This window comes from Aspergillus affinis (assembly GCF_023601865.1).
Source record: "Aspergillus affinis strain CMG 70 chromosome Unknown NODE_164_length_64646_cov_89_757852, whole genome shotgun sequence".
Lineage (NCBI taxonomy): Eukaryota > Fungi > Ascomycota > Eurotiomycetes > Eurotiales > Aspergillaceae > Aspergillus > Aspergillus affinis.
Window position 1 is genome coordinate 17,441 of NW_026515945.1, and position 22,472 is coordinate 39,912.

The following is a 22,472-nucleotide window of genomic DNA, read 5'->3' on the forward strand; positions in this document are numbered from 1 at the left end:
GGCCGGAGTTATTCCGTTGCACAAAATTTATTCTGTTTATGCGATTCTCTTATGCTGACTGGCCTGACATTATACTATTGACTAGTTCACACACTATGGGTCGTTAATGCCCAGTCGCTTGATCCCTCCGTAACACCTTCCGACCATCATGCCGCAATCCTACCTTGATCTCGTCCGACAGTGCGACAAGCAAGTTTTCTTTTCCTGCCGGTGGTGGCCTTTGCGACTGACACGCTGTTAGTTTCCCTTACTATGCAGACAGCCCCCAACTGTACCACGAGGCCAAAAAGCAGTTCTATGAGTTCCGCGTCAGTGATTGCGACCGGCTTCTCGGCCACATTCCCGCCACCGTTATACAGAATGTCCAATGGCCCGATGGCTGGACCATAGACCACGTCAACAAGACCGCCACTTTGGGGTCAGAATACCCCGGAATAGCCTCCGTGCGATCTGAACTGCTGGCCCAGACTATGCACCAGATGGCGGAAATGGACGATTTCTCCATTCTCAAAGGCTGGCGAAACGAGACCTTCCCGGTCTACGGACCAAGGGGGGAGACGCTGCTGGAAATAGAACGGTCGGGCAGCGCTCTCTTTGGTATAGTCACCTATGGGGTTCAGTTGACGTGCTACATGGAAGACGAGCATGGCCTTCGTATCTGGATCGGGAGACGGTCGAGGTCTAAGCAGACATATCCTGGTATGCTCGATAGTACGGCCGCCGGCGGACTCGGAACTGGTCGATTACCCGGGCATGCAGTCGTGCGAGAAGCAGTGGAGGAAGCCTCTTTGCCAGAGTCGGTGCTGGAAAAGGGCCTACGGGCTGCAGGGTATCTGTCGTATTATTGTGTTCAAGGGCCTCAGTCCGGCGGCGCAGATGGACTGCTGCAGCCCGAGGTGGAATATGTCTATGAGTTGAAGCTCGATGCCAATACAATCCCAGAGCCTGGAGATTCAGAGGTGGAAGAGTTTCACCTATGGACCGTTGACGAGGTTGGAAAGGCGCTGAAAAGAGGGGAATTTAAACCTAATAGCGCGATTGTCTTAGTGGACTTTTTCATTCGACATGGCATTCTGACCCCGGAGAACGATCCGGACTTTCTGGAAATCGTGTCACGACTTCATCGTCGACTGGAGTTCCCGATTTCCACTGCTCCGTTAACATGATAGACGTGCATACTTTACGGATTGGCTCGATGTCATAAAGCAAGCAGTGTTGAACAAGGACGTTCTTATATTGTTACATTTTCCTCTCTCCTTGAATTGTGGTCCGTAGTCAAATCTAGTTAAAGGGTCATAGAAAGGGAATACAAGCTATGTCAATCTCTCTCACAGAAGCATATACACGTGAGCTTGAATGTTAAAACAAGTATTATACTGTTCTGTCCAACGATTGCGCCATACACAGCTCATGATAAATTCCACCTCGTTGCTGTAATTCCTCTAGGCAAGAGCATGCCCAGCATCTGGAGGAGCGTCTTCGCCTAGTCGAGGTGGAGCTACGTGGCCGCAAAAGTGTCGGAGCGGCGCCGGACCCTCGCCCTCAAGCAGAATCTCACGCGGACACAGTCGCGGTGTATAAGGGATCTTCTTCCTTTGCAAACCAATCTATTCAAGCAACCGAAGCGTTCCAGGGAACAAACTACTCGGACGGCACAGTCGACGGGTCAAACTTTGATGCGTCCTTCCGTCATCTCCAGGACCTTCTCCGACCATCCACTACCTTTAATGACTACCGGTTCTCTCGCAAATGTCGGCCCCCAACCGGCAGGGCAGATGACATTGCTTCCAGTCAAGCTCATCGTGGCTATCTTGCGAAAGATTAAAGGTAAGATTCCGTGTTCAAGAACGAGTGCGCGCTGTAAAAAACGATCCGTTGTGTGTCGCTGACGACCTCGGCAGTGCAACCGCCTGTTTTCCTCTCGTCCTATCTCTTGAATGACGCGGACTGGGTGGAGCGGATATGTCAAAAAGTCTACTTTCCTACTGATGCTGTTTCCTTGGGTGAGCTTACCAGTATGCACGGGGTAATATACATCTTCCTTTGTGAATTCATCCTCCTAAAAGACCCCCTATGTGAGGCATTTGATCTCAAAAAGTACGCAGAGACGTGCCAAAAAAATTTCAGCCTTGGAATCGAGACATATGAACTCCTAGTCGTGCCACGGTTTGAAAATATCTTCTCATTAGCCCTAGGGGTTGGTGCTGCTCCTATCCCTCTGAAGATGTTGAGGCACGAGCCACTGACTTTGAGCAGGGAATCATATCCCAGGATCAGGGAAACCCTTTACTATCCTCGACAATGTTTGGGGCAGCGGCAAGGAACCTCCAAATACTGGGGTACCATCGCGAGACCATGTATTAGAACAGGCTCGCAGCCCACGCCGAAAACATGCGTCGACTGTTCTGGACCGTCTACACGTTTGACCGGAATGTCGCCTTGCTCATGGGACGCGCCTTGTATCTGCAAGATATTGAAATCGATACACGTCATCCGGAAATCTCCGCAGACCCCGCTGTTAGACCGTGGGATGAGTCCTTCATCATGGGCATCAAGATGGCTCGGCTCTAAGGCCAGATATACGGTCGGCTATATTCTACCGTGGCACTGGCAGCCGACCCAGCTGTACGAGCCCAGCACATCAGGGAGTTGGCTACCGAGCTCCACCGATGGTTTTTCGAGCTAAAGCGGGTAGGTATCAGATTCACCTGTCTTCAGAGGGCGTCCAAATAATAACGCCCGCCCTAGATCGATGGAAGCCAAGTGAATTACCCACAAATCTATCAGCTGTCGCGAAAAAACTGGGACATTCTCTACTACTCCAGTCTAACATCCACCCTGCGAGCGTCATCCACATCTGGGTCTGGCTCGGATATCAATTCAGATTGCCTCAAGGCAGCTCGATTGGCTCTATATGGGTATCTTGATTGTATGCCTGCTTATGATGTACCGGGATACCTTTCGAGTGTCGAATATGCCAATTGGTGAGATATGAAATACCTTCTATAAGAGTAGATCGTGCCCTAATACTCACAGAATGTTGGCATCGTCATCCTTCACGCCCTTTCTGGTAATTTTCCTGCATGCTACTTCCGCGAATAGCTGGTCGGATCTAGAGCTTCTGGATCAAGTAGTATCATCGCTGGAGCGCATTCGTTCGGCGTCCCGGGCATGCAAGCGCCTCTACCAAATATGTGCGACCTTTGCGCGACTGGCCCGAGGTCTTATGCAGACCCACGGCTTTCATTTTGGGACATATACTGACTGCGACGGTACGCTTCGGTTCCTCAATGGTGTCGGCGAAACGTCTATCTTTCATCCAGAGTCAATCCAGGGTGTCTTCGACTCAGAAACAGTCGATTATCTGACGGCCGCAGAGGCCAACGACATGACGTCCATTCTGGGAAGTTGGGCAAGTGGACAGCCACTGGGAATGGATTCATTTGGCTTCAGCGAATAGATACTCCACGCCATAGACCAGGGCCGCCTCTGTACTAAATAGAGACCTGCAGATCCTCTAATTGATGAGTCCCTTAACATCACGCTAGTATTGCGAGCCAGCAAGCCACGAAGTATTCTCCACGTACAATATTCATCATCAAATACATAAACTAATTGCAACTCAAATACGTATGACCTACCAAAGATAGGGACCCAAAGTAGGCACCAGCCAGTCAATTCTTTGAACAGGAAGATTAACACGACGCTAATGTGAATCTAAAGACTCGAACCCTCGGTGGGTTTATCGCGTGGCGCGGACTCGCGGAACCGAGGGCATAGAAAGTGTCGGCCTGGGACAGCAAGATGATCATGAAGTATGAAATAGTTGACTGGCCAGTATGACGTGGCCTTATTTTCGCACTGTGTAGTATGGAAGCCTTGATTTCCAAATTTCTTTCCATTCAGTTCTGGCGGATCCTTTCACAAAAACATAGCTGCCTTGCCTAGAGTCCGCCTTATCATCCTCGCCAACCCAACGTGCCACGGACAAGCATCAGCAGAAAGAGAACTCTCTCCTTCACCCAGATCCCGGCTTTTTGACAAAAACTGTTTGAAGAGTCTCCAAAGGCGAAAATATGTCGGTAGGTTACTCTTGTCCCCAGGTACGAAGAAGACGCAACGCGAACTAATCATGTGTTCAATCAAGATCCCTTCAGGGTACGTCAAGTCTCCTACCGTTCCGTGAAATGTTGTCAGAAGATATTAATCTTAGGCATAGTGTGAGTATCACCGACGAATGTCTCGACGCATTCCAAGTCCTACGCAGTGGACGTGGCTGCAATAAGCTCCAATATTTGATTTTCAGAATCGCCGATGATGAATCGTCTGTGGTGGTCGAAGATTCCTCCTCTGAGCCTAATTACGAGGTTTTTCGTCGGAAGCTATCATCGGCAGTAGATGGTCAAGGACGACCGATGCCGAGGTACGGGGTATACGACGTAGAGTATGATCTTGGTCAAGATGGGAAAAGGTAAGAGCTCGCCTGGGAAACCGACTGCATGTGAGTTGACCAAGATATACACAGGGCCAAGACGGTCTTCTTCACATGGGTCCCACAGAACACCCCATTGAAGGTATTTGTTGTCTCAATTGCTACGGTCCAATGCTTGAGAAGTTAACCTTTATTTAGCTGTGCATGATGTATGCCAGCACCAACGAACAACTGAAGAATGCGCTGAATTTGAAGATCTTTATCCATGCGGATAGTGCCGACGAGTTGGAATGGAAGAATGTATTGAACCAAGCAAGCGGAGGGAGAGTATAACCATAACGTGTGTGCGGGAAGGTTGGAGATGGATGGCAATTATGAAGCTGCTGTGCATGATTTTATTGTGGTGAAACTGAGTAGAAGAGATCTAGACAATGAATTTTCCGAATGTCGGTTCATTCACCCCAGACTGTAGCTACTTCTTTCACTCCCACTCCAACTCTTCGACCGCGTCGCATCGATTTCTCATGCAACATGGTATCTTCCGGGTCGGGCTCAACGCTCCGGAGATCTCGCTGTCCGTTGCGCAGAATCTGTGCCAGAGTCAAAGACTGATATATGCCCACACGATAACCGATTCGGTCCAGGCACTGGACAATCCACGCCCATGTCTCGGAGTCGCAGACTACCGAATTGGCCACAATGAATAACGGCCACATGAGGCGGTACATACCGGCAGCGGGGGAGCTATTTTGTTGATCGCCAGTGCCCATAACCCAAGGCGCACTGGCGCAGATCTCTGCGACCAAGTCCCGTGAGATGGCAACGCTTTGCATACAGGTCCACGCGTGTTCGGGATGTAAAGTGCCCAGGTAGACCTGCAGTTGCTCACAGAACTTGATGGTCATCTCGTGCACCACAAGACGCACAATACGGTAGTTATTCCATAGATGATGGGCGGAAATGTCGGGATAGACATGATACTGGGTCACATCTGGCGGTAGACAGAGACCCGACTCGCGGGCGTCGGCCACGTTGCATCGCGTGAATCTACAGCTCGGATGCACAGTTCGCGCCCACTGAACGAGCTCGGCGTCAATCTGTCCGGCTGTTTGCAATACGGTGCCCGGGTCTCGGAGCGATCCATCGCGCAAGGCAGCGCAAAGGTTTCCCACGCGCGCAAAGAGAACGAAGAATACGTCCTGCGCACGATCCACCAACGTGCGATGGGATATGGCCTCATGTGAGATATCAAGAAGCCACTCCGGCGTGTACTGCCGGCGATAGAGGTTACCAAGGACCTGTTTATAGACACATTAGCATTCGCTCCTCCCGCATTCAAGGCGTCATGTCACGTACGATCTGAAGGCGGAGCTGACTGAACATGTCCAGGCCAGCTGGGCGGTCCAGCTGCGATGAATCACGCAGCTCCAGCAGCTTCGTCGCACCGTCTACATGACTCAACCAACGATTGATGATTGACGTGCTCTGACACGTCACAACACCATACATGGCCAGCAGAATGACGGCCGCAACGGCGGCGTCGGTTCGGCAGCACCGCGGGTCCCGTAGCGCCGCGTTCGTCGCCGCCAGGGCAACGCTATACTCTGCCCGTGCGGCGAGCACCAGCCGGGGCGGCCGATGAATATTCGCCAGAGATGCCAGTCCTAAGGCATGAATGGCCGGAGTTAACAGATTACCATTGTCTATGGGTAGTAAGTCGGTCAAAAAGACAAGACTACCTGCCGGTAGGCTTGAACCTCCGCGCACATAGTGTGTGAAGATAAAGTTAGCGGCACGCTCGTGAATAGAGATGCTGAGGGATTCAATTTGGTCGGTCGGCCGCGATATAAGGGTCAGAGCGTCGATCCCATCACGCCGACAAGCCCTTTCTGTGATCCGCTGGCTCTCATCATGGAAGCGAATCGCTTCTGGATCACGATAACCGGCGCATTGACAGCCAGCACGCATACACTGGGAGCAGGAGGGCCGTTTCAAGTCACACTCGATTTTCAGTTAGTATTTGGAACGCTGGTCAGCGTTTCAGGAATAGGGAAGAAGCCACACCTTCAATCGGCGACTTCGGCACCGTCCGCAACCAGCGCTGGGCCGGCCTCGATAGACCATCACACAGCGCCGAATTATGTTGTTAGGCCGACTCCAAAGCTTAGCGAAGACCTTGTATCAGAATCCAACACGCTATACCACAGGAAATGTCAAATAAGGGAAATGAAGGCACGACGGACTGCTAGTACCTCCATTGGGGAACGTGGCAGGATTTGGCCCCAACTCCTCACCGGTGGAGCCTCAGCCTGCCTACAGAGTACTAGTGCGTGAACAAGTCCAGAAAGTCCCAAGTGGGCCGTGTCTCAGTTCATTGGTGCTGATGGTGCTGAAATATCTTGTATGTATCGTCTACTCCGGAATTCTATACTTGCTGTCCGGTGAGCCTCAGGCAGCGGCGCCAGCCCGTGTTGGGCGTCTGACGTCATTAAGCGAACTAGCCAGTCAGCGCCTTTGTTTGGGCTCATCTTCTCTCTCTCCAGTCTCGATGGACTTTACCGACTTTATTTCGCCCTCGCTCTTCCTGCACGCGACGCCAATCGACGTGCAGCAAGTCGGCATGTCTCCTGTTGGCTCCATAGCGAGAATGCGATCAAAGTCCGGTTGTCGAACATGCAGGTAAATGCCTTTCTTTCCCCCTATCCACAACCACAACCCACTAACTGACCACCGGGAACTAAGAACTCGTCGCGTCAAATGTGGGGAAGAACGACCGGAATGCCATCGATGCTCAAGCACTGGCCGCAAATGCGACTACGTCGCCCTAATGGCACTTCATCCAGCACCTCGAGCGTACTCGATCGAGACTTCTCCCGTGCAGCGGGAACGACGGGCATTCGAGTATTACTACTATCGTGCCGCTCCTGCTCTCTCGGATGCCTTGGACCTCTCCTTTTGGCGAGGCGCGGTACTCCAGATCTCGCGCTCGGAGCCGGCAGTCTGGGACGCCGTGGTGGCGCTGAGTACCTTCTATCGCTTTCCCGTTGACCTACAGGCTGGTCTGCCCCAGTCCCTCGGCCAGGCGCTTCTTCCGCGAACTCGATCCCAGCAGGAGGGCTTGGGCTGGTACTCCCGCTCACTGACGAGCATTCAGTCCCGTATTCTGCGAGGCAAAGCCGATCTCGCCGTCGCCCTCGTTAGTTGCGTCCTTTTCCTGTGTATTGAGGTCCTACAGGGCAATGTGCAGGCAGTCATGGCCTTGTACCGTCATGGAATGCGGTTAATTCTTTCTGCATCGACCGAGCGCTTGAAGCACTTTGTCCCACTGGGCTTGGCGGCAGGCGTGTTTGAACGTCTGGGCCCATTGGCTCAGATGATGGGAGGCCTTTCATACCTACCCGATCACAGTACGATTCTCGCCAACGTCCAAGATGTGCATGTCTCTTTGGGTGCTGCTCGAGATACGCTTTACGCTCTAGTGACGAGATGGAAGAACCTGGACGACGACTGGAAAGCGGTTCGTCATGATGCCAATACGAGACAAGCTGCTGGGCCAGGAGACATGTTTCGCTCACGCCAAAGTTCCCTGGAACACAAGTTCGTGGCTTGGTATCAACGATTCAAGTCGATGGATGAGGTGGCTCGATACATCGATGGCTCTAACCCAAAGTCTGGCCCTCTTGCCCTGCACGAGGGGATTATCGCGTCGTTGCTGATTACATACACGACCTTCCTCCTATCTACTCAAACCTGCCTTAGTCTCAGCGAGTCTGTGTATGATGCTTACGAGTCAGAGTTTGCCCAGATCGTGGCCCATGCTCCGGTGGCCCTGACTGCCACAGCTATGGAAGACGGTCATCAACCCCCCTTTGTTTTCGACATGGGCGTTGCGATGCCGCTTTTTGTCACAGCGCTGAAATGTCGGATTCCGTCACTGCGTCGGCAGGCTCTGGAATTGCAGCTCCGCGGGCCTCCTCGACAAAGCCTATATGTAGGTGCTTCGGCCGCTGGGCTGCTTGCTGCCCTCATCGTGCTGGAGGAAACCCCGGATTCGACAAGTGAGATTCGGGCGACAGAATTATGGTCTCGCCCAGGATGTGTTCCACGGGAGGAAAATCGTGTCGTTGACTTTTCTCTTATGCCAGTGGGGGCCCATACACGAAATTGCATTCAATACTCTCGCTGGTGTGGTAGTGGAGAGGAAAGAAAACTCGTTCACCACGTGGTGGCGCTGACTCTAGAGCGTCTGACGCCTCCATTTACACTTCCACGTGGGTTGTCGTGCTCTTAAGACGTCCGATGGTATGAGCAACAGATTTATGAAGGCAATTACGAATTCCATCTCATAGAGTCGGATTAAAGAATGATCCCGATGGCGCCTCACTGATCTTTCGCCAATAGGCAGCCATATATGATTTAGATCTTTAAAATATCGTCCACTCGAACAAGCTCCCCTCTCTGCATCGAGAGGTTCGCAGCGATGCCCGTCAGAATCGAACGCGCCCCATCAATATGTGTGGCAGCTCGGCGCCACTGATCCACCGGTGCATCTCCAAATATATCATTCAATAGCTGTGGATCGCCTCCGCCATGGCCCCCCGATCCGTGTGGTACCTCGATCTCGACTGGCTTCCCAAAAGTTGGGCGAAGCAGGATAGATCGGCTCTCTAGAGCGCCCTCCAGAGACTGCTCACCACCCGAGTTGACATACGACTGCTCAACCACCTCCACTTCTAGTCGTCCTTGGCTGCCGTTGAAGCAAACCCGGAAGCCCTCCCACGGGGCGTACGCGGTTAGGCTGTAGGTTAGCACGGCACCAGAACGATACCGCACCATCACACCCATCGTGTCTTCGATGCTGATCCCGTCCCCAAAAACGCTCTGGTCCCGATAGTATTCATCCTCCTTCTCGGCGTCCAGATACATCGCCTTCAGTTGTTCATTCTGATCCAATTGCAAAGCGAACGGGTCGTCGCGGGCGTTTTCGCTCCCATGAGCGCGCGAGTAGAATTTGGTGACCCCACGTTTCTCTGCGTTCTCCTTCCCATAGAACCGCAAGTCCCCCATGGCGACGACCGTCTCGGGGTGGCTCTGCAGCCAGAAATTAATCAGATCGAAGTGGTGCGTCGACTTGTGTACCAGGAGGCCGCCGCTGTTCCGTTTGTCCCGATGCCAGCGCCGGAAGTAATCGGCCCCATGCGACGTGTTGAGCATCCACTCAAAATGCACCGAGTTGATCTGACCAATCGCTCCCGACGAGAGAAGCTCGTATATCTTCGTGTTGTGCGGCGCGTAGCGATAGTTGAAGGTGACACGCACGCGCCCTCCGGTCCGGTCAACGGCGTCGAGAATCTGTCGGCAGCGCGGGGCGTCGATTGTCATCGGTTTCTCGGTGATGACATTACAGCCCTGATCCAGAGCTCGCACGATGTACTCGTTGTGCGTGCGATCGATGGTTGTGACAATAATCTCATCGGGCTTGGTCTCTTGGATCATGCGGTCGAAATCGCTGGCGAGGTACGTGGGGACGGCGGCGTGACCCAGTGCCTCCAGGCGGGAGATGGCATACGCCATGCGAGTGGAATTACTGTCGCAGAAGGCCACCAGCTGGGCCGTAGAAGAAAAGTCGGTGACAAGGGCTGAGTAGAAGAATATCGCACGACCGCCCGTGCCCACGATGGCGTATCTCTTCATCTTGGCGGGTAGTTTTGTAACTGACGAGCGCGTCCAAGGATTATGGCAATGCCAGGAATGACAAGCTCCGTGGCGCGTATATAAGAGGCGTCGGGCTGTTTTGGCCCGAGGTGCAGATCGCAGCCCTGGCTGATGACAGCCAAGGCTTCTTTTTTTCCGTCAATCATAACGAAGGCTGTCAATGCGGAGAAATCTGGGGGACGTGGGGGTGAACCCAGAGATGTGCGCCGATCAGAGCGTGATACCACTTGCCATTTACCCTACAGCCTATTCTAAATCATGCTGGTGGTCGGGACATTCCAGTCCGGTGGCCTGTATATAACCGGGAGTGGACCGGCAGTGGTGGTGATCAGAGACAACGCAAGAAGTTCGCCTTCTCCTTTATTCCTGTCTGTCTCAGTCCAGCATGGCCCATCCCACTTCGCAGGATGCCATCACGGTAGAACCCGTCGAGAATGGCCGGGATCCCACCACGGAAAAGGCCGCTCAATTCCTCGCCAGTGTCGGGGAGCATCATACGTTCACCGTGGAGGAAGAGAAAGCAGTGTTGAAACGCATCGATCGACGCATCCTGCCTTTAATCCTTGGTGCTTATTTCTTCCAACAGCTCGATAAGTCTTCTCTCTCCTACGTCTCCATCTTCGGCATTGTGGAGGACGCCAACCTCCAGGGTCAGGAGTATTCCTGGTTGGGATCCATCCTCTACTTGGCCCAGCTGGTAATGCAGCCCCTAGCGGCCTTTCTGCTCGTCAAAGCACCCACGGGCAAGCTGATTGGGTCTGCTATTTTCCTCTGGGGAAGCTCCTTGACGATCATGGCTGCTTGCACCGATTTCAAAAGTCTCCTGGGCCTTCGATTCGCCTTGGGGTCCTTCGAGGCGATGATCGGTATGTTCGCACCCACCAATGCTGTGAAGTTTGGCTGACCTTCAGCCCCGTCATGCGTTGCCGTCACCCAGATGTGGTGGCGCCGAAGTGAGCAGACGATGCGCACAGCCTGGTGGAACATGATGAACGGCGTGACCTTCATTGTAAGTATACGTCCCCGGCCTTGAATCCTAGCGATATTGATATCCCGGTTGCAGGTGGGAAGTCTGTTCACCTACGGGCTCGGGCACATTCACAGCGACGTTCTCTTCTCGTATCAGATCATTTTTATGTTCTGTGGGCTGCTGACAGTGGCCTACGCCTTTGTCGTGCTGCTTCTTATGCCTGACTCGCCCATGGAAGCGAAATGTCTCAACGAACGCGAGAAGGTCATCGCAGTCGAACGGCTGCGGGCCAATCAGATGGGGATCATCTCGCGGCAATGGCGCTGGGACCACGCCCGGGAGACGCTGTATGATATGAAGACGTGGTGTTGGTTTTTCTTGATCGTTGCGATCTCGTAGGTCCTCCGTACAGCCCCGGAAACTAGCGCTAACGACCCCCAGGATCCCCAGTGGTGGTATCAGCACTTTCGGCAACCTGATCATCAAGTCTTTCGGGTACAATGCCTTCCAAACCATCCTCTTCAACATCCCCTTCGGCGTCATCCAGGTGGTGGCCATCCTGGGCGGCGGTTGGCTGGCGACGCGATTCCAACGCAAAGGACTAGTCATTGTCGGTTTTGCCATGATCGCCGCCGTCGGCACCTTGCTGATGATTGTCGTGCCGCGAGAACAGAAGGGGGTGTTGCTGTTCGGATATTATCTGGTACGTGGCTCGCTCTTCATTACCCACATACGTCTAACGAAACAGGTCTCCTGCCTGGCGGCCATCACGCCCTTGGTCTACGCATGGGAGGCGCAGAACACCGCCGGCGACACGAAGCGAAAATGCACCTCGGCGGTGGTGCTGATCGGCATGTGTACGGGGAATGTAAGGATCGGTTTCAACTATGACCTATGGGGATGCGAGACTAACGAGCGCAGGTCATCGGCCCTCAGCTGTATTCCACCTCGCAGGCCCCCTTGTACCGGCCGGGACTGATCTCGAATTTGATTCTGTTTGTGATTGTCGCCGGGATCGCCATGTAAGCGCCGTTCATCGTCCCGTGGAAACTCTCGCTCACTCACTCACCTTCATAGAATCACGAACTTGTATCTTGTCTTCCTGAACAAGAAACACGCGAAGAAGCGCGAGGCGCTGGGCAAATCGGCCCGGATTGTCGACGAGTCCATGATGACGCAAGACAAGCGGGAGGCCGGTAAGGCCGTGGAGTTGGAGGACGTGACGCCGCCAGCGGCTGAGGACAAGGGTTTCCTCGATACTACGGACTTGAAAAACGAGGACTTCATTTTTGTTTACTAAACCAGGCTAGCAACAGAAAGAGGGGTAGTTTGGGAAGACAAGATCCCCAGGGATTACGGTCGATGTAATTGGCATTGGAATTAGTATATTATCGTAGAAGCTCTATGGATATCGTGAACGTCATGAAGTGCGTCTCGTCAGTTGGTGGGGGGGGGGCGCCAAGCCATGCCTTGCGCAGACGTTGCCTCAGGATCTCTCTCCCCAGTAGAAGGGGGCAACCGCCGTGCCCGCCCGGGTCGAATGGACTTGGCATTCGCCCCCTTGGCTGCAAGGGGGCGATGCTTGGCGATCGGAATGATACGTTTCATCCGCACGGCCGTTGACTTGTCCGGCCTCTGGTCCGCGACGGGCGGAGGCAGGGGCCAAGAAAAGGATCAGTCAAAAGGGGCCCATCCGACCTCATCGCACGTCGACGTGCAGGTCATCGAGCTGTGCCGGACCGGACTTGGGCGAAGGGGCGGGATGATGCAGATCGGAGGCGACGCGGGCGGCGTCGACAAAGGAGGGCGTGCGGCCAGGTCCGGCGGGGAACGGAGAGCGCCAGACGTGCTGATGCGCCATGAAGACCAGCTTTCCCAGGACGGCGATCTCCAGCTTGAGCTTGATGCTGTAGATGGTGGCCTTCAGGGTGGTCTGGTAGATGTAGAAGTTACGGAACTCGATGATCATCAGGGCGATATCCATCAGGATACAGACCAGGTTGACGGCGAACAGCTGCAGGATGGTCTTCTGGGTGGCGCGGTCGGGATTCAGCTGCAGCATGCGGTTGGTCTCCCACATGTACAGGCCGGACAGGATGACCTCCTGTAGGCAGAAACCGGTCAGCTGCACCTTCTCCATGATGTCGTAGCCGCGCACGGTTGTGGGCGAGGTGTTGAAGTTGGCCATGTAGGTCAGGACGGTGGTGGGGACGTGCAGGAAGAAGACGTTCAGGATGATCATGGTGCGCACGACGCGCAGCACGCGCAGGTCGCGCAGGACCAGATGCAGGCGCGAGTACAGCACGAAGGACTGGCCGGTGACCATCATCCACCAGCCGACGGTCAGCAAGGTGATGGGCAACCAGGTGACCGGGGTCAGGGCGAAGAACTTCATGAGGTAGCCGACGGAGTAGGGCAGGACGCCGATGGCGGAGACCAGCATACTCCAGAAGTAGGGCCCTTGGTAGCGCTTGAAGGTCAAGAAGATCAGGTTGATCAGCTCGATGACGTTGTACCAGGCGACGGCCACGAAGGTGGCGATGGCGATGCGCACCCCATCGCTGTCGCCGGTGTAGCTGCCGGTGATCCAATGTCCAGGACTGGCCGAGCTGTTCGAGGACATGTGGACCAGCGACAGGGAGGGGAGGGGAAAGGGAGGAGAGGGAAAAGAGAGAGGACCGCGAAGAAGAGGGCCGAAGTAGAGTCAATGTGATAGATAAAGGAAAGCGAAGAATGTCTATCGGGGGACTTGTGGGATGGAATGGGACGACGGATGGACTCTGCGGGGGAGGAAATGAGAAAAACAGAAGGCGAGTGGAGCCCGCCGATCGCTTATTGGCGATGCTCGCCAGCGGTGAACTGGATCCTTTCTACATCGAAGTGGAGCGAGGGATCGAGAGGACTCCATCTGGATGGGTTGATGGGTTGACGGTACGTACAAGGCAGAAGATGATGATGAAGTGGATGGAGGTTGAAGACAGGAAGAGAAGAGAAACAAACAAAAAGGCAAAAAGGAAATCAACCATGGATGCCCCAGGCTGCGGCTGAGTCACCCGCGCTCGGTCCACCTGCCCTGTCCCGGCAGCCATACCTTCCTCTTCCGCTCTCTCTCTCTCTCTCCATCTACCCGTCCGTCCTCGTCCACACCCTCGCGTGCTTGATCTCCGCTCCCTCCAACGCCTCCTTGATCCGTCCGAATTCCTGGTATCCCGCCGACTCCGCAAAGTCCACATGCTGCTGCACCTCCGTCCAGCCGCTCAATAGCACGAATTCCTCCTTGGTCGCTCCCCCTGCCGTCGTCTCCTGCGGCTCGATGCGCCATCCGCCGAGTGCTGCTTGCGGCGCCGCAAACTGCTGCAGGTGCCTTTTCGTCGCATCAAAGGTGCGGCGAAAGTCCTCCTTCCGACCGTCCGCGATGAAGTAACGGCCGATTGCCAGGACCGGCGCGTCCAGCGGCACGCGCTCGTCGGGCTCCGGTGCGTCTGGGCGACTCGCGCCCGCCGGGGCAATTCGTTTCCAGTCGCCCGGGTCAATGTCCACATGAATCATCCAGCACACCTCGACCTGGTCCTGTAGCGCCGTCAGCAGCCTCTGGTTGGCCTCGCTGGCGATCCAGTCCCGCATGTGCGTCGCCGTCGACGCCCATCCGCCTACGATATAGACGTAGGAAGGGTCTTCGATCTGAGTGAGGAGATAAACGGGGAAGGTGGAGTAGGCGGCCTGCGCTTCGATGGCGGCCAGCATTCCCGACCGCGTGGTGGAGTCGTCGGGCGACTTGAGACGCACGAGCGCCAGCTCCGTAATAGCCATGGTCACGACAAGATAACTAAAAAGATCATGATCAAGATGCAATGATGGTTCTCGCGATGGACGAGAACCATCCGGATCGTAGGTCGTATTTGTAGCCCGTGGTGGCAGCAGGCATCGCCGACTGACGCGGCTCCGGGACTGTAGGCCTCCAGCCTGATGACGTCCCCATTTTCCTAGTCGGGCATCGGCCCCCGAGCTCGCAAGGTTTTTGGGGCCCTAGATCAAACTCATGGATTAATGATAATTTTGTCTGAACCATGGTAGTACTTCTGCACGATCGTCACATTGTGGGATGGGGAAGTCGTTCCTCTCGTGGTTCGAGTTATATATATACTCCCACCCGAGGCCCTTGTTGACGTATAGACATGCTACCACGACTTGCCATTGCCTAGCTTAGGTTTTTGGCCTGGTTCCAACCGTAGCCACGATACGCTATATTTTGGAATCGGAGAGACTGAAAACAGAATCTGCCCGGAAAAGCACAGAAGAGTGTGGATACTGACAATTTCACGGACTAGAGAACATAGGACTAGAACGACACATCGACCCCGGAAACCCGACCTACTCAAACTCGGCGTCTAGAGGGTTGCGCAAGATCTTGGCCGGGAACTCGTCTTCGCCGAGAGTGGTCGTATGGGCCCAGGGCTTCACCCGAATCTCCTGGCGCACCGTATTGGCAAAGCAGCCGCCCCAGTGCATTCGGGGGAACTGCTGGTTGACGTCGCGGACCGTGTCAGGATGCACCAGCTGCGAATGCATGCCGGTGTTGTCTGCTGCACGTTAGCCAGTTCCGGGTCGTCCAACTGGACGGAGAGAGGACGGTCCACCCACCAAAGATGGTCGCCAGCTGGATCAATTGGCCCACGGCCGTGATCGACCCGACCTGACAAAGATCCTGATGCCGAATGATCGCCTCCGCGACACTCTCGGCCTGAGCCGTGGGGCTGACGGCCGATGCCTCGGACCCGTCATCCGCCCGCTGCAGCACGTCCAGGGCCAGGAAGCCGCCGTAGAACTCGAAGCTGAGATGCGTGGCACCAAGGTTCTCCGAACTCGTGCCGATGTCGTGCAGCACGCAGGCGAGGAAGTAGGTCTCGTCGGAGAAGCGCCATTCGGGGAAGAAATGCGACCTGATGGCCAGTCCGAGGTGATAGACGCGCATGCTGTGATGAAAGGTGGGCTGGGGCAGGTGCGTTCGGGCGTAGGTCTGAATGCGATGCGCCAGAGGAGTGTCGGGAATGGGCGTGGCCGACACGAGGGCCGCCGGGGGAGTGCCGCGATGCCACATGGCTTGGTCGATCAGCTTCTCCGCCGAGGACGGCACGGGGGTGAAGCCATATTCCTGGATGGGGTTTGCGGACATGGTGCAGGATAGTGAGGGTATGGATGAATTGCCAGAACGATAGACGATGCAGTTGAGGTCGCAGGAGCGGGCTTTATATGCCTCTCACATGGTTCCATGGATGACGACATTCTTACATCGGGGTGACAGGTTGGAGTCTAGAAGGAAAGCCATGAATCAGAAGCCCTGGAGCAAGCCACTTGGGAGATGTCTGTGTACAGAGGAGAGTACGGCGTACGGAGTAACTAAAGCTATAACTAGTTAGTTAACTTAAGTTGACAGAGGATTAGTCACCGCCGGGTCCCGATTAGGCAGTTGATCCAGGTGGGGCCGTCTTGGTATCGACCGCCAATCACCAGTGACCAACGTCCTGCTGAGTCATCGTTCTCTGTTTGATTCGATTTCCTCCACCTTCTTCTTCCTCCTACACTTCGGCCCCGGTTCTAGAACCGAAGACGCCACGAGGAGTGGCCTATCTACTGTCTGTGGATCACAGGAGTCGACCGGAATGTTGGACACCGACGCGCTTTTGGACGCATTCCCCAAAGCGGAAAGATGAAGCTATTCCCGTCGCGCCTATGTGGCCCCTGCTGGACGTCTGCCTACTCGGTACTCACCTGTACCAGCAAGGCATCACTCGTTTATCACTAGTCACTTTATCTTCGTCCTTTTCACTCAAGTCCAACGTGTGCGATACGAGGCTGATAACGCCCCCAAATCCTGGTCGCGCTCGGTCGGCACCCGACCGGCCACGGAACGCCCGAAGGCCGAGGATATACATCGTACGGGATGTACATATTGCGACCCTTGCGACCCGTCCCCGGGACGCAGCCATTGCTTGATTCCATCTTACTCAGTGAGGAATTGTCATTCAGCTGGATCTACACGACATGGAATCCTTCAAAGTCCCGTCCGTCACGCTGTTTCGCGGCTTCCCCGAGACCGGGTGTTACACCTGGTCTCCCTTTGTCACCAAGTTAGAAGCCCGTCTGCGCTTCTCCGGAGTGCCATACTCGGTCGAACAGGGCTCCGTGCGCCTCGCCCCCCGCGGGAAGATCCCTTACGTGGCGGTTGCGGATAGCGACGACCCCTCGGGGGGCAGCACACCGCGGTTTATCGGCGACTCGACCCTGATCACTAAGACGCTGATGCATGGTGGTGTGCTGGCGGACCTGGATGGCCACCTTCCGCTGACGGAGAAACTCAACGATCTGGCGCTGAAGGCCTTGTTGGAGGACAAGCTGTATTTCTACCAGGTGGGATGTTGCTGGACAATGCGCATCGGTTGTCTCGGGTGTTGACCTTCGATCATCTAGTCCCACGAAAAGTGGATTCGGAACTTCTACACCATGCGCGGCAAGATCCTGGCCGACCTGCCCTGGCCCCTGCAGGTGCTCGTGGGCCATCTGATCTACCGTAAAAGCACGCGCACACTGCAGGGCCAAGGGACTCTGACCTTCTCGGACGACGAAATTGCCGTCTTCCGACTGGAAATCTGGGAGAACCTCAATGCCACCGCCGTGGCTGCCCGGTCGAAGAGCAGCAATCCCGAGGCGCCCTTTTGGATCTGGGCCGGCGAGACGCCCACCGAGGCCGACGCCGTCCTCTTTGGATTTATCACCTCGGGGCTGGTTTGCTACGCGTACGTTACCAGACTCTTCTCTCTCATCAACAGTCTGTTCTAACGTGGCCTCGCTGCTAAAGAGCTCCAGAGACTCAGCGGATCATCCGGAGCTTTCCAGCGTTAGTCGACTACGCATGGAGAATTCACGACCGGTACTTTCCAGATTACGCGCTTTGGGAATAACATCGCAAGGGGAATCGACGCATTTATGCTGCATGCCTGGAGGGCGATATATTGAGATAGCACGAAACATTGCTAGAATACAAATTATTACCAACGGTGGGGTCCGCCCACCCGGACTTATCACAGCCCGGAAATAAGATTTATCGCTGGCTACCACGCCTGACCCAAACTTCGTAGGGTGGGCTATGGCTATCTGGGTAAATGTGCGTCCATGTACATGTTTATATGTGCATGGTTCTACCAGCGGGAGAGGGATCGGGGATTCCCCCGGGATTCCTCGGGTCCAAGCCTTTGATGACATGGTCGTCGACTAGGCCGTCATCTCCTCATACGGACGAGTGCACAAGACCTGTCGATGAGGTCCCAATTTCAACCAGACCCAACATTGCCACACTGGGCTCGCTTGTACCGAACGCCATGACATACGAGCAAATATTTGGCGAAGCAGTCCTCCGCAAAATCGTCGAAGGCCTCGTACGTGGCGCCCAGTCGATAAGCGGCCGCAATGCCGGAGATGCATGCGATTTCGTGCATGTTCTGTCCACAATAAGACTCGATTCACGCGCGCTATTTGAAGTGACTTACCACCATCGTCCAGCTTCCGGCGTATACCGTGTGGTTCTTGCCGTTAATGAACATCATACCCGGCACCACGCGCAGATAATGTTGCCAGCGGTGGCCGAATTGATGCCAATCCTTGCGTGCAATAATCTTGTCCTTTTGAATCCCCTCCCAGGTCCACAGATGCTTGTGCCGATCGTCGAGGAAAATGGTCTGGTAGACGTGTCGGTCGGGTTCCGGAGCCGGGGCATCCTGACCGAAGGCTTCGCGGAACTGGTGCTGATAATGCGTGCAGTCGAACCCCATTTCGATCTTCGTTGGATCCGAGGCATACAAATGCGTGTAGTACATCGGCGCAAATCCCTCCCACCCGTCGCTGCGGGCTCGCGGCGCTTGTCGGGCAAACTCGATCTGACTTTTCCGGGATTCAGTGCTAGCCGACGCGCAAACGTCGGAGGAGTATCGCGTTTGAAACAGGCTGGAGAAGTATTGCGAGTCGCAATGGGTGATGGTCAAATCATTGTAGAATTTGACGCCGCCTAGGACGAAATTCTCGCGCCAGGTGGCGCTGTTCCCCAGCAGGGACTTGGCCTCGTCGGCAGGCACGCAGAGCACCAGCTCGTCGAATGCCTCCGGGGACCCTGTGCCCGAGCCCGGCTGGGAGTCGGCGGGTCGCGACCGCAGCGAAACGCCGCGTTTGTCGCGTCGCAGGATGTCGACCGTGGTGCTAAGACGCAGATCGACGCCGCGGGCGGCCAAGTCGGCCGCCCAGTCACGATAGAAGTCGCCGAGATTGGGAAAAGTAGACATTCCGGGTTGGTTGGGCAGCAGCGTGTCTGGATCGTAGTCCCAGAGTCGCATCTGCGGGTCGTCAAACAACCGCTCCAACAGCACGCTTGACACATTGGGGGTCTGGTTGCCCGTCCCCAGGAACAGCGCCATCAGCGGCAATACCATCTTGTTAGAGAAATCGCGGCTAAACCGGAACAGCTGCAGCAACACTTTGACGGGCATGACCCCGAGAACGGGCATGAAACGTTTGATCCACTTCAACGCGCGACCCAGCTTCCTGATCTCGTCAGAGTACCGATCCACGAGTGGACTGGGAAAGACGTTGGTCCAGAAGCTCTCCGTGCCTTTGCCAAATGAGACCTGCAGTTTGACAGGTTGGGGCTCGTAGCCATATCGACGAAAGAAATTGAAGGTGTGTCGAAAAATGGGCGAGCCGCCCTGCACCCCGTCATTCAGCCATTCGGCGCCGTGGCGAGAACTGTCCAAGGGGATCGAGGTAGCCTGGCCGCCGGTATAGTCCGCAATGTCAAACAGCGAAATCTCAAACCGATCAAGGTGCTTGGCCAAGGTGGAGGCGCATGACTGCGCTTTGCGTTAGTGTTCGATGCACTTGTCCTCGAACTAGAGGGCATTCGGAGATTCTCTGCTTGCCATTCCTGCAGCCCCAGCACCAATAATGGCCACTTTCTTCCTATCCTCATACTCTTCTGACATCTCTGTTGGATTGAAAATATTCACTTTGCTGGGTGCGAATTCCAGGAGCCGTGCCTTGCACCTCGATGCATTATAAAGAAGATCGATCGGGGCAATTCAGGGTTGACGTCATCTCCGACGTCACGGTCGCCGGACTAAGTTAGAAGTGATGTCCATGTAGTTCGCCAAAGAATCCTCGGGGCAAATGCAAGATTTACTTTGACCATCTGAAGACAATGCCAGTGACTATCATCTGTTCCTTATCATGCAGGAGTGGGCGCTGGGCGCTCTTCGCCGTCGCCGAATGAGCGCTGCGATTACACCGACCAACCTTCTACCGTACATTCTATCATCGATGGGCGTGAAACATGCATAAATTGCCATAAGGCTATGTACTATCCCGACATTGAAGCCTTAGCGACTACCGCAAATCTCAGTCTCGCCCACTGTCAATGCGCCCGTGAGAACACAGTTCGGATCAACTTTTTCCTTGAGCGACAGGAGAGTTTCGTAATTGCTGCCCCAAAACCGTACCTGGTAGTCGGTTTCCAGCCGGTTGCCCTCGTTGTAATAAGCATCGCGACCGAAGACTTGGTCCGCTTGGGACATGAGAGACTGTGCGGTAGATTGCTGCACCGAGGTCGTTCCACCGGTCGACGAGGCGAAGAGAGGGATGTCTACATACGCTGCCGAGTTGCGGAAGACTGGATTCACGGAGGTCTGTAGCGAGTCAGGTTTGTAAAGCAGGTATATTCCTAGTCGACTCAATGGGTAACCCTACCGCGTTAGCTGCTGGCTTGTTTACCGCGCCGCCACTCACTGCATATTCGGTCAGTCTTGTTGCGCCATTTCCGTCACTGTCCTTTCTTACCTCATTGGAATATGAAGGGTTGTGTTGCGGGCAAGCTCGCCACGAAGTCCGCAATAGACTGCCGACCATCCTTCGAACTCCACAGATCGTTGGGCACCACGCGGCTGATGTCCATGATATTGACTCCAACCGCAATACCCTCCTCCATGATGGGTCCTACCACATTTTCAAACGCCTGATTCCAGGTCTCAAACTGCAGCCCTTGGATATTTACCGTCACATTGTCAATGGAATTGAGGAAATCAAACGCGCCCAGCGATCTCTCGGCAGACAAGAGGGTCTCATCAGACTGGAATCCTTTCTGGAAGGCGATAGTCAGATTCGGATAGGTTGTTTCCCAAAGGCCCCAACTAAAGCCCGGAACATACTCCGGGTCGCGCTGTACAAACTCCGAGATCAATTTCTGATATGACTTGTCGGCGGCTGAGACCTGTCCCACGACGACGTTGACGGCCTCAAAGGCTGGAGGTGCCTTCACGTAAGTCGCCGTGCTGACAGAAAAGACGCCGCCACCACCGCGCATCGCCCAGAAAAGATCTTTATTCTCGCACTCGTTGGCAACGCTAATGGTACCGTCAACGGTCACAATGTCATATTGAACCACATCTGCATCGCGGTGATGATTATCCTAGCATGCTCGGCAGCCCAACGCGAAAGAAGTCACCTACTATCGGCACCAATGCCAATGACGGGCTGAAAGGTCCAGCAGCGCCACCGCCAAGCGCAAACCCTCCAGCAATACCTACGGTAGGACAGAACCCACCGGTGGTGACGACACCCAGCTTGGCCGCTTCGGCATAAAGGTCCTGCGCCACGACGCCGAGGAGCTGCACCCTGTAAGAACAAAGCTCGGCTTGAGCTGTTCCCCTTGGATCATCCCTTCTGGGGAAAACTCACATTCTTTACTCGTAGTCACAGATTGTGTTTGGCTGCAAACTTCACGGCCTGGCTGACGTGTTCTCCACTCGTCGCTTGCACAAAATACGATCCCAAGGCGCCTAATTCGCACGAGCCGTCTAGCCCCGTCTCCGGCGCGGCCGCAGGGACCGGACAGCCGGTGCCATTAGACGTGAATTCGGTGCTGGTATACATCATCGCAGCCGGAATAGCCTCGCGATAGGCGTCATTTCGCTTATTGGCTACGAGCTCCGCACAGGCAGGCGCATCGAAATGACCGGCATAACACACTCGGCCATAAGGAGGGGGAGCTAGCAAGTTGCCATCCACGGAGCCATTGAACCGCGACAGCTCGTCGGTAGACGGAAAGCAGGCATCGCCAGGAAGACAATACGGCGCCTTTGCCAAGGAAAGAGGGGTCAACGCGAGGACCAGCAGCGATGTGAGAGTAACCATTATATGGTGTGTACAAACCCGAACAGACTGACAGACAGATTGTTCACTAGGATGGGAATGGACTTTCAGTACGCCAATTGCACATGTGCGGCTTTTTATTGCCTCTTTATACTTGCATGGCCCCGA

At 54.8% G+C, this 22,472-nt stretch overlaps 11 protein-coding genes across 11 annotated transcripts; 6 read left to right on the forward strand and 5 right to left on the reverse strand.

The window, feature by feature from the left end:
- Positions 1-148: 148 nt before the first annotated feature.
- KD926_002885 (thiamine pyrophosphokinase-related protein) lies at positions 149-1,825 on the forward strand (the record flags this gene model as incomplete). The annotated part of the gene is made up of 3 exons (XM_053094456.1): positions 149-180; positions 242-1,111; positions 1,447-1,825. 3 exons carry the CDS (start codon positions 149-151, stop codon positions 1,823-1,825), a joined length of 1,281 nt encoding a protein of 426 aa, XP_052950762.1.
- A 566-nt stretch (positions 1,826-2,391) lies between these two features.
- Positions 2,392-3,460, forward strand: KD926_002886 (fungal specific transcription factor domain-containing protein; the record flags this gene model as incomplete). Its single annotated transcript, XM_053094457.1, has 4 exons — positions 2,392-2,517; positions 2,578-2,691; positions 2,749-2,984; positions 3,103-3,460. 4 exons carry the CDS (start codon positions 2,392-2,394, stop codon positions 3,458-3,460), a joined length of 834 nt encoding a protein of 277 aa, XP_052950763.1.
- A 672-nt stretch (positions 3,461-4,132) lies between these two features.
- On the forward strand, positions 4,133-4,765 carry KD926_002887 (cofilin; the record flags this gene model as incomplete). The annotated part of the gene is made up of 4 exons (XM_053094459.1): positions 4,133-4,158; positions 4,214-4,471; positions 4,526-4,574; positions 4,631-4,765. The coding sequence occupies 4 exons, from the start codon at positions 4,133-4,135 to the stop codon at positions 4,763-4,765; spliced, it is 468 nt and encodes a 155-aa protein (XP_052950764.1).
- Positions 4,766-4,884: 119 nt separating this feature from the next.
- KD926_002888 (uncharacterized protein) lies at positions 4,885-6,400 on the reverse strand (the record flags this gene model as incomplete). Its single annotated transcript, XM_053094460.1, has 2 exons — positions 4,885-5,730; positions 5,789-6,400. 2 exons carry the CDS (start codon positions 6,398-6,400, stop codon positions 4,885-4,887), a joined length of 1,458 nt encoding a protein of 485 aa, XP_052950765.1.
- A 415-nt stretch (positions 6,401-6,815) lies between these two features.
- Positions 6,816-8,723, forward strand: KD926_002889 (Zn(II)2Cys6 transcription factor; the record flags this gene model as incomplete). Its single annotated transcript, XM_053094461.1, has 2 exons — positions 6,816-7,111; positions 7,175-8,723. The coding sequence occupies 2 exons, from the start codon at positions 6,816-6,818 to the stop codon at positions 8,721-8,723; spliced, it is 1,845 nt and encodes a 614-aa protein (XP_052950766.1).
- A 125-nt stretch (positions 8,724-8,848) lies between these two features.
- On the reverse strand, positions 8,849-10,126 carry KD926_002890 (Gfo/Idh/MocA family oxidoreductase; the record flags this gene model as incomplete). Its single annotated transcript, XM_053094462.1, has 1 exon — positions 8,849-10,126. One exon carries the CDS (start codon positions 10,124-10,126, stop codon positions 8,849-8,851), a length of 1,278 nt encoding a protein of 425 aa, XP_052950767.1.
- A 406-nt stretch (positions 10,127-10,532) lies between these two features.
- KD926_002891 (putative MFS transporter) lies at positions 10,533-12,417 on the forward strand (the record flags this gene model as incomplete). The annotated part of the gene is made up of 7 exons (XM_053094463.1): positions 10,533-11,013; positions 11,059-11,156; positions 11,211-11,512; positions 11,559-11,820; positions 11,866-11,985; positions 12,039-12,139; positions 12,195-12,417. The coding sequence occupies 7 exons, from the start codon at positions 10,533-10,535 to the stop codon at positions 12,415-12,417; spliced, it is 1,587 nt and encodes a 528-aa protein (XP_052950768.1).
- Positions 12,418-12,816: 399 nt separating this feature from the next.
- Positions 12,817-13,740, reverse strand: KD926_002892 (uncharacterized protein; the record flags this gene model as incomplete). The annotated part of the gene is made up of 1 exon (XM_053094464.1): positions 12,817-13,740. The coding sequence occupies one exon, from the start codon at positions 13,738-13,740 to the stop codon at positions 12,817-12,819; it is 924 nt and encodes a 307-aa protein (XP_052950769.1).
- Positions 13,741-14,240: 500 nt separating this feature from the next.
- Positions 14,241-16,290, reverse strand: KD926_002893 (uncharacterized protein; the record flags this gene model as incomplete). The annotated part of the gene is made up of 4 exons (XM_053094465.1): positions 14,241-15,143; positions 15,195-15,315; positions 15,493-15,700; positions 15,759-16,290. 4 exons carry the CDS (start codon positions 16,288-16,290, stop codon positions 14,241-14,243), a joined length of 1,764 nt encoding a protein of 587 aa, XP_052950770.1.
- An 869-nt stretch (positions 16,291-17,159) lies between these two features.
- On the forward strand, positions 17,160-17,954 carry KD926_002894 (uncharacterized protein; the record flags this gene model as incomplete). Its single annotated transcript, XM_053094466.1, has 2 exons — positions 17,160-17,525; positions 17,586-17,954. The coding sequence occupies 2 exons, from the start codon at positions 17,160-17,162 to the stop codon at positions 17,952-17,954; spliced, it is 735 nt and encodes a 244-aa protein (XP_052950771.1).
- A 432-nt stretch (positions 17,955-18,386) lies between these two features.
- Positions 18,387-22,346, reverse strand: KD926_002895 (putative flavin-containing amine oxidasedehydrogenase; the record flags this gene model as incomplete). Its single annotated transcript, XM_053094467.1, has 9 exons — positions 18,387-18,425; positions 18,503-18,613; positions 18,662-20,011; positions 20,657-20,842; positions 20,904-20,941; positions 21,060-21,599; positions 21,662-21,686; positions 21,740-21,827; positions 21,910-22,346. 9 exons carry the CDS (start codon positions 22,344-22,346, stop codon positions 18,387-18,389), a joined length of 2,814 nt encoding a protein of 937 aa, XP_052950772.1.
- Positions 22,347-22,472: the final 126 nt, after the last annotated feature.